Source organism: Nicrophorus vespilloides, unplaced genomic scaffold, assembly GCF_001412225.1.
Source record: "Nicrophorus vespilloides isolate i.1.1-1 unplaced genomic scaffold, Nicve_v1.0, whole genome shotgun sequence".
NCBI classification, from domain to species: domain Eukaryota; kingdom Metazoa; phylum Arthropoda; class Insecta; order Coleoptera; family Silphidae; genus Nicrophorus; species Nicrophorus vespilloides.
This window is the reverse complement of record NW_017097859.1, coordinates 254,778-272,123: the sequence shown is the minus strand read 5'-3', so window position 1 is coordinate 272,123 and position 17,346 is coordinate 254,778. Positions and strand designations below refer to the sequence as shown.

At 38.9% G+C, this 17,346-nt stretch overlaps 2 protein-coding genes across 2 annotated transcripts; one reads left to right on the top strand and one right to left on the bottom strand.

Annotated features, from left to right (window-relative positions):
* Nucleotides 1-263: 263 nt before the first annotated feature.
* Nucleotides 264-15,150, bottom strand: LOC108561200. Its single transcript, XM_017919043.1, has 3 exons — nt 14,605-15,150; nt 9,637-9,721; nt 264-5,135 (listed from the first exon to the last, which is right to left on the bottom strand). The coding sequence occupies exon 3, from the start codon at nt 4,982-4,984 to the stop codon at nt 1,523-1,525; it is 3,462 nt and encodes a 1,153-aa protein (XP_017774532.1). The 5' UTR covers nt 4,985-5,135; nt 9,637-9,721; nt 14,605-15,150; the 3' UTR covers nt 264-1,522.
* A 263-nt stretch (nt 15,151-15,413) lies between these two features.
* Nucleotides 15,414-17,054, top strand: LOC108561199 (tetratricopeptide repeat protein 4). The gene is made up of 7 exons (XM_017919042.1): nt 15,414-15,642; nt 15,700-15,817; nt 15,866-16,037; nt 16,094-16,395; nt 16,463-16,616; nt 16,677-16,835; nt 16,894-17,054. The coding sequence occupies exons 1-7, from the start codon at nt 15,499-15,501 to the stop codon at nt 16,976-16,978; spliced, it is 1,134 nt and encodes a 377-aa protein (XP_017774531.1). The 5' UTR covers nt 15,414-15,498; the 3' UTR covers nt 16,979-17,054.
* Nucleotides 17,055-17,346: the final 292 nt, after the last annotated feature.

Here is a 17,346-nt window from a genome sequence, read left to right as displayed (position 1 = left end):
AAAATAATCAGGGAGTAAATAGTTTATAAATATATTCAAAATTAAGTTGTATTTACATGAGGGTATATAAGGATATCGGTGTTTTTCTTTTTCTTCCTTGCACGGACGAAGATTATGAAATTGCGGAATTGATTTTGAGGTACTTGCAAGAAACTTTTTGATTTAAATACAAAATAATAATACTATGGCTATGTATATAGTAAAAATTACTAAATTAAAATTAAATCAGTCTTTATTTACGAAGAGGATAAATAATAATAATTAATTAATTAATTAATAAACAAAAATATAATTTGTGTATATTTATATACGTAAATATAATAGGTTCTCCGCATTTCTTTGGCGGTGCAAGGATGAAAATGGATTTCTTAGTGGCCATTAGAAAATATACGTGGATCGATCACGATAAAAAAAATATACAAATTAATTATTGGCAAGGATTTCGAAATTATACAACAGGTTTTATCGTAGGGATGGTTATTACACATAAAGATCGCCCCACGCAATCAGAGATCGAATAGAAAAGAATAAACGGAGCGGAGGAATATGGGAAGAGGACAGGGCAGGACATTTGCAGCTAATTAATGTTAGAAATTATAAAATTTAAAAAAAAAATCTATGTACACAAAAATCATAATGAAATTAATAACTAACGATAAATAAATGATGATGTTAAGTGTGCGTGTAAATGTGGGGGGTGATGATCGAATTTCTGCTTTTCTTTACTCATCTTTATCTTTCTATCTCTTTATCACACACTTTTTTTCTCGCTCGCTCTCATACTCATAATAATTCAGGGACGGTATATTACACTAATCAAATATTCATATGACGATGACAACGAGAGACAGCTGTTTGCGTATGTACGTGAAGATAATCCGAGATTTAACAATTGCTTCCTTTCCCTTTCAAATTTATATACTTATAATTAATGAAGGATGGTTGCGCAATCATTTTTCTATTCTCCCTCTTCCTCCATACTTCAAAAAAAATAAATAAAATAAATCAGTCAAATTTTTTCTTCTCTTGCTTTGTTTTACTTAAGTAGAAAGAGACTTACTAGTAATGCGAATTAATTTCATAAATGTCGCGCTTAGCTATATCGTTTTCTCGTTCCACAGAGTTCCGGGCAGTCGAAACAATAACAATTATCAGGGCAAAACGAAATTGCGCGTTCGCCGCAATTGACAAGAATCCTCTCAAATATATTACTTAATTTGAACTAATTGAAATTGATGATTAACTATTTCCGTTTCACACATACAATCAATTCTGCAAATTGGAATTAATTTTGACGACGGAGAGACGTTAAGAATAAATTTAATTGATCTTGACTTTTATCTTTTCTCTTTTTCGTTCATCATTATGGATTTTTTTAAATTACTTGAATTCATTTTCCGAGGCAAAACAAGAAAAACACGAATGAGAAGAGGGCGGCGGCAGCAAATAACTCTTCATTATTTTGTTTTTTTTTTGTTTGTTTGTTTTGTATTAAATAACGTTGTTTTCGTTTCTACTTAGCTCAAGCGTCTGAATAATGGTTGACCTCGTTGTTCTGTTTCTTATGCCTCTTGGATCTGTCATTGCACTCGAGATCTTGCATGTGCCTGAAGCGGACGAAACCCTGATCATCGACAATCATCGTTTCGGTTCCTCCTCCACCACCTATGCCACCGATCGGAGGTGTCGTCGCTGGGTGTCGTTCGTGGTTGGGCAATGTCTGCACGCCCAGATGCGGCCGGGGGTGGTTGTTTTTGCGAGAGCGGCCGGTTGTTGACCGCCTCCCGGATGTGTTGCTGCTATTCCGCGATCGCCTGTCAAAGTCTGATCTCTCGAACTCGTGCCGCGTCCTCTCGTACTGGTTTTGCTGTTGGTCGATCGGTTCACTGTACACGTTGTTTCCGGCCGAAGGGCAGACATCGCCGCCCCTTACGTAGTCTAACTGTTGCTGCTGATGATGGTGTTGGTGCTGCTTCTGGTATTCCTGTTCTATGTCGTACTTGGGCTTGTAGTATTTGGCAGCGTCGTATTTGCGGGCGGAATTCCGCGACGCAGTGTTCGAGTTTCGTTCAAAGCTGCTCAGACTGCTCTGCTCCCTAGGATCGTTGTTGCAGGACCTCTCGAATCTCTCGCTGCCCCACTTCGGTCTCTCAAAGCGATCAAAGTCTTCGCAGTTGTTACTGTGATTGCTGTTGTTGCTGTTGCTACCCGGCCGATAACGTTCCAGCGTCGACTTCTTGTCGAAAGACTCGTTCTGGAAAGCAGCGTTTTTCAGCAGATTGGGTCTTTCGATGGTCTCCGCTGAGGGCAAACTATCGAGCACCATCTCCTGTCTGCTGTAATTGAGTGCGTTCGGGTTGGTGTTGCAGTTGTTCGGGTACATGTTGTCGGAGCTCGTCTCACTTGTGGTGCATGGGAACAGCGGGAAGCCGGTCGTCTGCTTCTCACGCTGCGACATCTTCAGGCTGACAACGATGGCCAGCAACGTGATGATAGAAACCTCGATGAGGCGGACGGACAGCTCGAAAGACCACAGAATCCAGTGGTGCTTGATCTCAGAGTTGAAGCGGTCTACCTTGATACAGAACAGAGCATAGATCTGCACCGAACCAAGCAGGATGAACAGAAGGGCCACTGCTATGGTGATGTGCGAGGCGTAGCTGATGTTCTGCGTGCACATCTCGGACAGATTTTGACTCTTTTTCGCCAGGACATTCTTGATGATACGATAGAGATAGAGATAGCTGCCTCCCAGCGCCCAAGCGAGTAACACGAACACTGTTTTGCAGACATCCAGACTGCCTCCCTTGTCGAAGTACCCGATCGTCTCGACGACGCTCACTACGAAGCACAGCAAGATGTGCATTAATCCGAAGATAACCAGGAACAGCGGCTTGGTTTTAACCTTCAGATGTGTCAGTGTGCGCTTCAGCAGAAACAGGATAAGAATGGCGAACGTCGTCGCCAGCAGACTGAGCGGAAAATTATGTAGGAAATCGTACAGAAATATATTGAATGAACGGTCTACGTTGTACGGGTCATAAGTGAGGTAGAAGATGCGCAGCACGCAGATGACGGTCAGCATGAGGTGTATGGTCAGGAAGTAGCTTTTGCTGAACATGTGAGGATCGTTCTCGTAGCGCACCAGTTTGTATATGGAGAAAATGGCTAGCACTATGTAACAGAACACGACCAGGTAAACATGCACGTTCCACGCGATGCACCAGATCTCGTCGGACGAAGCCTTGGTCACATTGTTCTTCTTTGTTTTTACGTTGGGCAAGTTAAATTCTGAACTTTGCGTTGTAAGATCCAGGTTCAAATTGGTCTCGGCGTGCTCTAGAGTCTCCTTCTTCACTGTCACACTCTCCGATCGGTCGGCTGGCCTCTGCTGTGGCGGCGTCATTTCCTCAGCGGGAATGATGCCCGCTCCTCTATCCATCGTCTCTTTCACTTCGGGGGTTCTAGTTTCCTGAATCGGAGGCGTTCTCTGCGGCGGCGACGGCATCTGTGGAGGTTGCTGCTGATGCTTCCTCTCCTGCTTGTGCTGCACGTTGGGTGTGGCGGTGACTGTTCGCAGTAGAATATCTGGGATGTCGTCGTGCCGGCCGTTAGATCCGCTCAAAATCCTGGTTATGGATGGTATGTAGCCCTTTTCGTATTCAAAGCTCGTTTCGTTGTGTTGTCTGTTGAGACCGTAAAAATCGCCCAGCCGGTCGATGTTCACGTTCTGAGAGGGCGTGTTCAGGTGTTTCTTCGGTTTATCCTCCATTGCACTCTGATTCCTGCCATTTTGTTGGTGCGGATGCTGCTGGTGCTGATCCAGGCTACCTGGCGACCTGCCACCGCCGTTACTGTTGTCGCCTCCGCCACCTCCTCGTTCCATGTTGATCACTTTGCTGGGCGGGAGGTCCGGCCTGAAGGGAATGCGATCCTTATTGGGCATTAGGCTAGGCGGTGGTATGGGGCGGCGATTGATGAAGCTGTCTGAGTTGGTGCCGCGTAGCGTCGGTTTATCCGCGAACGGATTCAAATAATCAGGCGGCAGAGGCGGCGTAAAGAATGCCCGGCTGGGCGGCACGTAGCTGGGAACATCTTTGCTGTAAATGCTCTTCGTTGGCCGAACGTTCCGCAGGCCGTTGTAAGTGGTCGTCATCTTGTAAACATTTTCCGTGGCCGACTCCGGATTATAGGAGTCATAGTGCGGCTTCGCCCTGTCGTTGTTATACCTGTTCGGGTTATCGTAATGTTTGTTGTTGTTATTCTTCAGGATATCGGCGGCGGGCGCGCTAGTCGGCAACACGTGATCCTTCTCCAAATCAGATCCGTAGCCGATGCCACCGTCACCACCACCATCTCCGTCGCCGTCGCTTCCTCCTCCTCCGCCCTGATCGTAATCAAAGTTCGATCTGGGTATATCCCTGTTCTCTGGACTCTTCACGTCGACTCGTAAGTACTCGTCAGAACCGTCCGAGTATCGATATGTTGTCAGCAATGGCGTGGACAACGTCGTCACAGGGTACGCGTTGTCCGGGATGGATCGCTTTGTCGTAGACCCGTAGGCGACCTTCTGCAGAACTGCGGCAATGCTCTGCTCCAGGTTGATCTTGTCCAGGAACTGCTCCGTCTTCTCAAACTCGTTGGTGAAGCATTGAACGCGCGACGCAACCGCCACCACGAGCAGAATCTTCGTCACCGCTCGGAACGGTCTACCATCCGCGAAAACCTTTAGGCACACGCGCAACATTAAATACAAACTTAAGATTACCACTCTTAACATTAACCAAATACTACTAATTCCGCCGACAGTGGATGCTGCACCACCCACAATATCAACATACGGATCACAGTTACTATTAACAGTCTCGCGTTTCGTCCCCCGACACCGGCGGCGGCCGCTGCAGCACCACCACCAACACCTCCACCTCATCATCACGTCCTCATCGCACTTTGCAACGTCCACTGCACACATGTTTCTTTCCATCTTTACTTGATGTTTATCACTCGGATGTCCCCGCGCTAGACGTAAACTTTATTCTCCTTCCTCCTCTTATTCTTCGTCTACGGCGTCGACTGTTTTTCCGCTCCTCAAGAAGACCACATTCTACCATCTGCGTATCCAGGCGACTGGAAACCTGCAAAAGTAACAGACAAAAAAATAAGAGGAAAAGAACCATTAGTGGGGGGATGCGATGTCAACGACGGGATGGTGTGGGGGTAGGCAGTTGAAAAAGATAAAATATAATTTACGACCGTTGCACGTCATTTATGGCACCCGCAATTACCAGCCCACCCCCATTGCAGAAAAATTTTTACCCACCGGAACCAATTTACAACGCAAGAACCGTAAAACCCTTAAACTCAAATCATCGTCCCTCTCTTTCACACTTCAACAGTCAATTACATTATTTTGGTAATACATTGGTTCAATTGCAAACAACAAGAACTCATTTTAATAAATATTTGTCTATTCTTCCTTCATCAAATGAATATTTGCATATTAGAGTTCATTTTTAGCAGAAAATATAGTTTACATCTGCTTTCGCTTTATCCAGATGTCTTTCTTTTATTTTCGATTTAAAAACCTATTGTAGTTAGCTTAAAGTGTAAATGGCTTGTGGTCAAACTCGTCCAAGAGAATATGTTGCAAAGAAAAATATTAGGAATACGACCCGGAACAAATGGACATCGTAAAAATCATAAACCAATAAACTCATCGTATTTCACACTTGGAACTTCAATTATCGTATTTTGGGAACATCGGTCGACAAAGTTTTGCTTTTCACATTGCATTTTATTGACTTTCATTTCAACAACATTATCTACGCCCTACCATAAACAGGACGAAAGCATTGCACCCATTATTCCTTCCTTTCGCAAAACTATATGATCGTATGGAAAAGTTTAATTGAAATTAGAGGAGAATGCAGAGCGAATCAGCGAGAGAAAATGAGGAAGAGAGAGATGAATAGTTTCACTTTGAAAATGCAATTACAAAATTGTATTTGTAATTTAAAAGAGTTTTTAAATTAAATGTTGAAACTTTTTGCGAACGATGGAACTTTTAAATAATTCCATTAAGCGGACAGAAACGCTGCATAATTGAATTATAAGCCTTAAACGCAATACCAGCAATTCCTGTATTACATCTCAATATGACAAGAAAAGGAAGGATGTAATAAAATTGCAAATATTTTTTTTTTATAGGGTTTATCATAATCATCATCTACATTATTTACTTTTTTTGTTTGCCCACTTATGTGTACTTATTGTAATGATTAATAATTGCCGCGTGTTGCGTCCTTAAGTAATATTGACGTCGTTTAATAATATCATTCCAAGCAAAGGTAATTTAATATAATCGACTTTTCCGAAAATTCTGTGCGATCGATGGGAGAAGACGACACACCAAAAGTTTAGTCAACCTCGAGATTGTAAAAACAAAAGTAGCAGGGTGATTTCTCTTCTTTTTTTCTTCCTCTTTTCTCATCGAAGCTAATTGACATTTGACACGTAGCAAACGCGATTTGCTCGAAAAGTTTCCAAAGACTCTCTCTCTGCTTCTTCTCACCGATCCGATGGAATGATCTTCAACTTTTCTTTCCCTCGCTCACAGATGTGAAGAAACGCAATGATTTTTTTTTTATGAAAAGGTGTTGGGGTGGGACAGACAGAGTTGAGTTTTAAAAGCAAAAGTAAGTACATTTTATATAAAAAAAATCATTAAAAGAACAAGATTTCGTCTGCCCTACGCTACTAGACGCCGCGCGCCTCTCGGAACCCTATAAATTTCGTATTAAGCTGCCCCTCGCTCTTCATTAATAATGCAAGACATGAATCGACGTCTCTTTAAAAGAGACGAACAAAAACAAAAGTTACAAATAAACATTTCAACATCGAACGTCCATCAATTTTTGTCGTCTACGACAACAGCACGCTCACGAACTTTTTAAACATCTTGTTTACGTCCTAATAATGTGTTGTTGTTTTTGCTGCTTCCCCTGACGCGTGTTTAATTAAACATTCATAATGTCCATTACACAAATTTCCATTAAAATAATAGCAACGAAAGAGAGATGGTTCCATTAAAAAAAAACTAATTACGATGTATTTTATATATGCTCTGATATTATTTATGAGCGCTTTCCGGGAACGAACACTCACAACGTAGTGTACACCGATTTTACTTCCAATATGTCTTTATTTCGTCCTTCCTTGGAAACGAGCGAACCATAAAAGCAGCCTCTTCTTTCACGTCTCCCAATTTTCACATTCAGGAAAAGTCAAAGTCGTGAGCTTTTTACTGGGGGGGCAATACTATTCAAACACAATCTCAAGTTTGTAAAAATATTATCGAAAAATTGGGGACCAATATTCACGTTCTTTTTTTATAGTTTATCGTCGAGTCCTTCCTTTTCCGTTGCCCACTTTCTTCGACTATGGCTAATTAGAGACGTTATAGAATCGTGATTTTGAACAATGAAATAAATCCATTTACAGCGCGGAACAGCAGAGCTGCAAGAAACGACGTTCACGGACGAGCGGATCTCGTTCGGTGGTCATAGAAGGAGGACAGAGAGAACGAGTTATGTAGTTTGTAGATATGCACACAGAGCGAGAAAGATAGGGAGAGAAGATGAGAGACAGAGAGTTTCTGGATCTGTGGTTTAATATTACTGTTACATGTTTGTATGTGCATCCACATAATATATTACAAACGGATACAAAGTAAAGTCGCAGTCAAATTTGGTCAGGCCTGCGCCTGGGAACCGCTATTGCATCCGTCACAACTTACGACATTATACATTCTATAATATATTACATACACAACATACGTACGTTTCACTCGAAAACTAAACAAAGACAATCAGGAATGACCATAAGATTATGCATACAAGTAGCAATCGACCGGATCTAAATTACCTGCTTTCAATTTTCTACATTACCATAGAAGCCAACAAATCTAGGATAGAAATCCACATAACAATCTATACAAATTCAACGATATATTATTTTCAAAAAGTTAAAACTTTTATTAATAAATGTAGATAAAACACAAAACGCTGAATTTGTAAAATACATCAATTAAGATGAGTTGTTTAGATCGAAATATATTTTGATAGTATAATCCAAAACAATAGGTAAGTTTAATGAAGTCGTACTTACAATTTCTAAAAATTACAGGTGAAACGCCCAAATCGAATGAACAGAAATACTTAAATGAATTACGAAAATTGCAATTCACATTTGGTAAATCTAATCTTGTCGTCGATATCGCATCGTAAAATAAATATTTATATTCGTACATGTTAATCGCAAAATACACACAAGTTTATCGGAAAATGAATTCAAAAGTAAGGTTTTCCACCTGCTACACCAACCAACGATATGCATTCATGATGATAAGTAAATGATTCGAACAGGAAGACATACGCGCACCGAGAAGTATGGTGAAGAATTTCCGTCGTATAATGTCACGATTTTGACGGATATCAGGTTCTCTGCATTTTAATATCCATTTGTAGATATAAAAATTAACGGTTGATACAACACGCCAAGTTCCTTGTTAAATGACGAGTTTTTAAATTCAATGATAATCATTAGATCAAAATCATATTAGTTTTAAATTTCAGCGTTAAAATGTGTTATTGTTGAAAGTTATTACATATAATTATTTGATGAAAGCTAGTAGAAAAAAAAATGACTTTACATAGCGCATTCCTTTCAATCGACATATTTTCCTCTACTAGTCAAAATCGTTTATACGCTTCAACTGGCATTCGAGGAGTGAGAGACCTGATACTTTTCGTCCTGACCGATTTCCTCGAAACGAGCGACCATAAAGGAATATAAGCATCTTGAATATTTATAAGTGCGAACGGTTTTGTGTTTCAAAAGAAGAGACAAATAAAAAGAGAATATATGTGAAAAGAGGAGAAGTTGTGTTAATTAATCGTAAGAATTTCCGGTACTAAAAGTCTCAAGTTATAGAGACGAGTTAACTCGTAATATTTACAGAATGAGTAATCGCATCTCTCCGAGAAGAAATGAAGACGACGATGGTTTAGGATAATAATAAGAAAAGTCGATATGAGAATAAGTAAATAAACAAAAATACGTTACGTAAGGGTGGTAACGTGGTGGTGCAAACGCACATTCGGTAATTGAAAATTTGATTAAATTCGTTTCTACCTGGCAAAACCTGGACACGCCACGGGCGGAGTACCTAACTGTTGTTCATTCTTTCTATTCCATCTAATCTCCGAAATCGATGTGCACACACCGAAAACGTTTTGTTCTGTCCGCTCGTCCATCTTCTTCTTGTCCGTCGACAACGACGATACGACAAGAGATGAGATGAAAAGAAAACACAAACACAACCGAGATTTTAATCTGGGTTTTCTCCTTTTTTTTACCCATTTCCATTTGCCTGTATGTCTGTCTGTGCACGAGCCAACAACGTTCGCTCGACATTGGCGACGATTAATAAATATGGGGTATATGGGGTACAGGTGAAATACCCGACGGTCGCATTCCAAAAGAGATAGGTCAGCCAAGATCGAACGACAGCATGAGCACGTCATACATCAGAAAACGATAAATCTTTCTTCGTTCAATCAATCCTCAAATACTTACTTAGTGGTTTGAATAAGTTGGCAGATTCCCTCCTCCCCTCGGATATTATTATTTTGCATGGAAAGTCGCCAAATTCGTTTGGAATCTGCAAAAGAAAACACATTTTTTATCACTCGAAATCATCTTACATCCCATAAATATTAATTTCTTTCTCTCAGCCTCAACCTACTCTCCGGTTCCCACAGAGAAATGCTTATATCTACGCACAACAACCGTTAGAAGCGAGAAAAGAAAAAGACAGATATATAATGAAATCGTAATAAAAACAGAGAAAAGAAACGAAACTAATGGACAATAAACAAAACTTTGTTGGCTCGTTAAGCAATTGTAAGCTTTTCCGCCCTACAAAAATAAACACCACTTAAATAATGGCAATAATATATTTACGCAATCTATATTTATGTATATTGAATCCGAAATTATATACATTACAAGTTTACATTTTTGATATGAACAATGAATTTCGTTAACTAGAGAAATTTTTCTTTTCTATTATAGTTCCTAAAATCTTGGTAGTTAATAAACTCAAGGTGTTTATTATGAGCAAAAATGTAATACCAATAAACGCAATACACTCGTTTATACACACGGACTTATTGCAAATTAGAAAGTCAAATTACTTTATAATATAAAATGTAGTAGCAAACGATGGACTCTCCTGACATTTAGAAGGTTTTGTAGACGAAACAGCATTATTACACCATTATTTACTTAAAGGATAACACCTAAAACCCTGACCTAAGATGATCGTTAAGAGTTCCCTCGCTCCCTTAAATCTGAGGTCTAGTTTCCGCCTCTATCTAATCCCTATTAAGGATAAAAAGAAGGAATAAATGAAAGCCGATAAAGACGCAGCAATTTATTTCCAATTTTCGAAAGGTGGACAGGAAGAGGAACGAAGCCAACAAATCCCCGTCGGAGATTAACTCCCCCATTTATTTTCTTATTAAGGTCGTGAATGTAGAAGAAAACCCTCAAAACGCAAGCCGGGTAATTAAGAAAAAAAAATGTAATAAAATAATAAATAACTAATATAATAAATCATAAAGATGATTAAATGTTCTAAATAATCACGATGATGATGATGACTTCTCACGCAAAAGGAATCCAGTCGAAAAGAATTATTCGCGTCCGGTTTTCGTTGATAATTTCACGCTCCACATTAGTTTATAATGCACCGAACAATTGCTATTTACTCAAGTATCAAACTCCACTTTGAGTTATTTTCTTTTCCAGTTAGCATCACTTTAATGCAATTTTGTTTATTCTGCATATACGAGAAGAGTAACACAATGGTACAACGCTACACCCAATTTGATGCTGCAAACTGAAGATTATTTTGTCATTGTCTTCAATGCATGATTCATTCAAAAGCGATTGATATTAATGTCTTTTGCTTAAGGATTAAATGTGACTAATGGCCGATTAATGAGCGCTAGAGATAACCGTGCGAGGTAACTTTTTGAGAATGTATTCACAGATAGTTCTCGAAGAACCCCAATCATCATCGAGCAGATAATTTTTTTTAAGAAAAGAAAAGTATATAGTAATGTCACGTAATAGGAGAAGTCAGACAGATGTGATCAATCTATCATCAAATGGGAAGGCAACGAAACTTGAGACTAGTCCTCTCTTAAATTGAGAATATCATATATTTTTCTCAAACTCGTGCATGGTCTGAAGAATTGAAACAATCAATAATCTCCATCATTAATTGTGATCTAAATTTAGAACTTATATTCGTACACACAAAAAGTTCAAAGAATCATAGAATAACCGGTAGAAATACAATATTAATTACTTCATAAAGAAAAACTGTCGGATATAAACTAATTATGATGAAAGTTCGGGATTCCCCCCATAGCCCAAATATTCACGAACTAAATCTAATTCCGCAGTTTCGTCTTGCTGCCATTAAATTGTATTATTATTATTATGCAAGCAGCAATTGGCTCTCTCGGTGACGGCATTTACTGGGAAAACAGGCGCAACAACGTTGAAGAAGTGACTGTTGTAGCTCTCGGCCTGTGACGCATTCCTTTCACCGCAATATTAAATCTTTTCTTGGGGAATTCAACACCGACCGAGTGGTGAAGAAGCAAGCATTCCTCTTCTATACTCTCACTCTCTCGCCAAGTATCCTCTATCTTCACTACACATTATAGATTCTAATTTTTGATTGTGCAAACCGGTTTGTTTTTGTGTGCCTTCTTCTTATTCTTCTGCGGCTACCCAAAATAAGGTGGTTTCGTTGTCCGCATAATAACAATTAGCACAGTCTCTTTCTTTCTCCCTCTTGATTTACACTTGGAATCATGTTTATCTGTTGACCAGATCGTTTAATGTTCTTGGAAAGACGTTTTGTTCGGGTCAAAGAGCTGCGTGACACATCTCTTTTCGAAACGTTCGTCCACACCTCATACTCGTCGTCCATCCTGTACCCGATTACGAAAGAGAAATGTTGAAGCTTTTCTGATAAAGACGAACGTTCTATTATCAATCGGTCGTGGATCATCAAAGTTGCAGCTGTTTAGGTTAATTGGGTCGTATTAACTGAAATAATTATTTCAGATAGGCGAATGAATGTAGAACAGGAAACTTTGAACCGTGGATTCAGAAACTACAATTAAATGAAACGCGCACCGAAACTCACTTCTAATTTAACATTAAAAGTTAACTAACCAGAGAAAAATATAGATGTTAATGAGACCGAACAATCGACGTATCTTCGGGATAACTCACGCGACATTTCCTTTGGTTAATTGCAATGATAATTATTGGTAATGATCCGAGCCAATTTAAGTTGAGCAAATACGGAACAACGGCATATTTTCTTCCTTTTTTCATCCATCCGACTCAAGAAAAGGACAGGTAAGTTGGAAGGCAGGTAACCAACTCAATTCAATTTGTATAGAAGCACCATCACCTTTCGACAGAGCAGCTGTGAGTAATTTGTGTTCGATTTTCGGTTTAATTGCGCTCGAAGACGATTCGGTCTGCTCATTTCCACCTTTTTTTTTTCGACGCTAATAACAGCGTTTCGACGTGCATGTGTGGTCGTCTTAACCATCAAAATGAATGTCACCGTCGTTTTTCTCCAGGTGGAATATGCATAGACTGCTGTTGCTGCATCTGCAGATCGATCACATCTTGCGTATTCTCATATAGGCGTGTAATTCGATATGCAGCAGCACGCCGAACGTACGGCACGGGAGTGTATCTCTAACATCGGATTAATTACTTATCCCAACTGCTGCTGCTTTGCATACGATCATCTTGCAGACTTCTTTTGTGCACTTTGGGGATTTCATGCGTGAGCACATACACCTTCATACACCTATTTTTTTATATATTATATCACCATTCACGATCTGCACGCACGTGGGGTGCGAGGGCACCATCAAAGTTCGGAAAACAAACAGTCCGTGGCAAATGCGAAACCCTATCCTTATCCTCATCCACTTGCATGGAAATTACGACACAAGTTAAATTACATTTGCTAAAGGAAGGAGGGTTGGGTAGATGGTAAACACACGACGCATTATTCTTGTTTCGCTGCTCTGGTGTTATCATCACCATCTAAAAATGAATTAACTAAAAAAAGTTGAAGCAAAATATTACATCACAATAATAAACTTGAACACCTACAACAAAATAAGCTGTTCATTTAGCGATATCTATTGCAATTCAGTAAACAGAATTTCGTTGTTACGAAACTTGTTCACAACTGCGAACCATATTTACGAGCCATCAGGTCCATCAAAATAGATATCCAATTTTGCTCGTAGTTCGCAATCAACTGGACGATTTTACTTTTTTTTACACCAGTTCCAAGCCCAGAGGCTTCTCCGTCTATCCATTTCCCACCGTATTGTTCCGCATTTTCCCCGGAATCCAGCCTTTATCGTGTGCTCAGGTAGTAGCTGTTACCCCCACAACATTCAATGTACATCGAGGTTTCATAACATCTGCTTATCCTGTTTCCTTTTATACTTGTTTCATTCATGTCAAATGTATAATATGTTCATTACCAAAAACGAAATTCGGCTTACTTAAAGAACTCTATATGGACAACTATTACATAAGGTTAAATGTATCTTAATTTATTGATTGACTATTTAGTAAAGATAACATTCCAAATTTATCAAAAATGTAAAACTAACTATGAAAGCTAATCCAAGTAGAACATTTAGATGTTCATTATTATTTTAATTTTCTCTTATATTATTAATCACGTGCAGCATGCAAAGCTCTCATAAACATTCACAGTGTGAATCGGCATAATGGAAAAACAAAACTATGCAACGATAATAAAAAAAATGTGCTTTAATTGGTTAATAAAATTCCATTTTAATAATCAGATTCCAGACATGAGCAAATAGACACATGTGCACATCCAGAGTTTTAAAAAGTTTTTAATTGTTAAAAATAAATTAAAAAATGAACTCACATGCAAATAATAGTAGTAATAATATTGGATTGCAAGAGGGAAGCAAGCAATCAAAAATCCAATATACTTTTTTTCTATTCTCGACACTCACATTGTTGATTTATTTTTCTTTTTCTCTTTCTCGATTGTTTTTCCAATTTTGGCCAATGTGAGCGAGCGAATGCAATAACAAAAGTTGTTGTTGGGGAATCAGTGGAGTTCGCGCGCGGGTGGGGAATCCCCGCGGAATCGATAAATCGATACTTTTAATAATAACGAAAAGAAGTAACGGAAGAAGAAAAAGAGAACGTTACGATATAAAAGAATACATGTATATATATATATATTTGGACGTAAATCAAAAAAGGGCAGTCGTCCAGCTGAATGCTGTCGGCATTCCCCTAGTGAACGCCCAAACCATTGGTGTCCTACTTTTCCTACCCCTTGGACAACTTTAAAAGCGGCAGCACCACCACCACCCACCCCCGTCGAATGCTGTTCTCTATTTGTTTCTTCGCTGCTTGATGATGATAACTTACGTTTTCTTTCTTAGCTGCCTTCGATAATAGCCACCTGGGATGGTCACTGGCGCATCCAAGTTTTCTTTTCTCCCGAGATGATGATGTTGATGATCTTCCACGAAAAATGTCCACTGTTCGACATAGTCAACACACACACACACACTTATTATACACAGCACCAACCAATAATACAAATATAGATGATTTACGTATATAATACTGCAGAAAGAAAAAGAGATGGACCGGCTCGCATCGGTAGTGTTGTAGTATTAGCAGCAGCAACAACGGAACAGGCCATGGAGAGTGAAGAGGAAACAAAGAGATGATACACTCACACTTCTCACGCGTGATTCTTACATTTCGCGATGGGTTTTAGCAGGTCGCGGATCTGAGCCGCAACCACTATTCCAATTGCGGTGGGGCCCAATTGGCGAGAAAGGCCCATACAAAAGTCCAATATAACTCATTAGATACTTCCAAACGGCCGTACGTTTCACACTCTACAATACTACGGCCATTTTGTATAAGAAATTCACCACCACTACCACCACTTCAGCAGATTCAACACCAGCGCCAGCAAAACAAAACTCTTGCACGTTGATACCAACCTCGAATCCAATGCGATTTAAAAATTTGATTCAATCATTGAAAAAACTCATACTCATCACAATATAAATGTACTTTACAATCGTAATAACAAGTCACAACAGAAAATGTATTTGAAATTATTAAATTCTATTGGATCGATTAGGTGTAAAAATCCAATTCGATTGCCACTATATGCAACCAAATGTTCAAACTATAGATGTCGATGTTTCAAAACATTGTCCTGCTGATTTAAATTTTAGGTTATATATATATTTTGGGTTATACACGTTTGCCTGGTGCTTCAAAGTATTTATTTGTTAAACGATGGAGAATCAGCCGAAGAAGGCAATGACGGAGGAGGAGAGGGCAGCTCTGGCCACAAAGCTGGACAAAGAATTGGACGAGTTCATAGCAAATTTACCGAAAAGGGAACGAAACAATGAACCACCAGATGAAAATTGGCTTGAGGTTTGTTCACTGTATTCAAGCTTTTGCAAAAATTTAATCAAATTAATAATCTTTAAGGAATTTGATAAGCATCCATTCTTCATGAAGAAGTTGCCTGAACCTGGAGAGGAAATGCATCCTCTATATGAAGGACTGCAGCAACTGAAGTATGATCCAAATGAAAATACTCCTGATGGTAAGTGGATTGACTTTATAGTCAAATAGATAAAGTATGATCTTTTAGAATTGGCAATTTCTTATAAGGATGATGGAAACTTCAATTTTAAGCACAAAAACTATCGAATGGCAATAATATCTTACTCTGAAGGGCTCAAAGTGAAATGCGGAAATCTTGAGGTTGAGGCTACGTTGTATAATAACCGATCAGCGTGTCATTTCTTTTTGAAAAATTATAGGTGGTTCACTCTGAACCTGTGAGGTTCAGATGGTATTGATTGTTATTTGGTTGTAGATCTTGCATTAGAGATTGCGAATGGGCATTGAAGATAAAGCCAGAATATAGAAAGGCGGCGGCGAGAGCAGCGACGGCATGTTTGGAGTCCAGACGCTACGAAGATGCTGTTCAATTTGCCGAGAAACTATTGGAAATGAAGCGCGATGATGAGGAGGCCTTAGACGTTCGGAGTAAGGCCTTGGCGTTTCAGAAGGAGGCAGAGAGGGACGCAAGGAAGCAAAAGGCGGTAGAAAAGAAGAGACGAAAAAAGGAATCTGAGCTTTTGGCCGAAATATCGAAGAGGAACCTTATCCACGAAGGTGTCTGACATGTAGTTTTTTTCGTTCGGCAATTTGTAAACCTATCTATTTTTTATGCGATATTCAGGTGGTTTGACCATAGACAAGCTGAAGCCCAAATTCCAGGAACTGATGGAATTCCCTGTGGATTTGGTGGATGGGGCCCTGTTTTGGCCGACGGTCTTCGTCTATCCGGAATATCAGTTCATGGATTTTGTGCAAGAATTCAACGAGAACACAATGCAAGCATTTCAAATATCCTCTCGATACGTACATATAACAATATAAGAAATCATTTTCAGTTTAATGGAGCAGATGAAGAATGTCTTTGAGGTGAATCCAGAATGGGACGTCGCGAAACAATATAGTGCACAAAATCTGAATGTTTACTACGAGAGCAAAAATAAAGTATTCAAAGTTGACACGAATAAGAGTTTAGGCGAAATAATCCAGAGCAAAGAGTGAGTCTTTTTTAATTTAAAATAAAGAAAAAAACATATTTTTGTTTGTTTGTTGCAGTTTCGTAATTCGATGTGGAACACTGTCGTTTATGTTCTTTCCGAGAGGCAGCAAAGCCGAAACTGACTTCCTGGATAAATATTAATAAAACTGGGTCATTAAGGTACAAAAATAAAACCACGTTCCAATTAACTTGTGTCTTTTCATTTTGTTTTTTTTTTCATATATTCTTTTTTAAAACGTTACTGTATATAATTTATTAGTTGAGTTATAATAATTATATATATATAATATAAATGTAGAACAATCTATTTGTTTTATGTATCAACATTTTCAAAACTCTCCACACACAATTAATCATAATATATAAATTCAACCAATTACCAGCAATAAAAAAAATGTATACATGTAACAAATACATAAGTATTGCCATATAATATGTATATAAATAACAATTCATTACGATTTTTAAATTTTATGTATATATATAATTTCCGTGAACTTAGTTATCTT

Bases quoted from the DNA above. Each gene is read 5' to 3' on its own strand.
- LOC108561200 (XM_017919043.1), bottom strand. From the start codon at position 4,984: ATGGAAAGAAACATGTGTGCAGTGGACGTTGCAAAGTGCGATGAGGAC.
- LOC108561199 (XM_017919042.1), top strand. From the start codon at position 15,499: ATGGAGAATCAGCCGAAGAAGGCAATGACGGAGGAGGAGAGGGCAGCT. The intron at 16,038-16,093 runs GTGGTTCACTCT...ATTTGGTTGTAG, and splicing joins TTCTTTTTGAAAAATTATAG to ATCTTGCATTAGAGATTGCG. The intron at 16,836-16,893 runs GTGAGTCTTTTT...TGTTTGTTGCAG, and splicing joins GAAATAATCCAGAGCAAAGA to TTTCGTAATTCGATGTGGAA.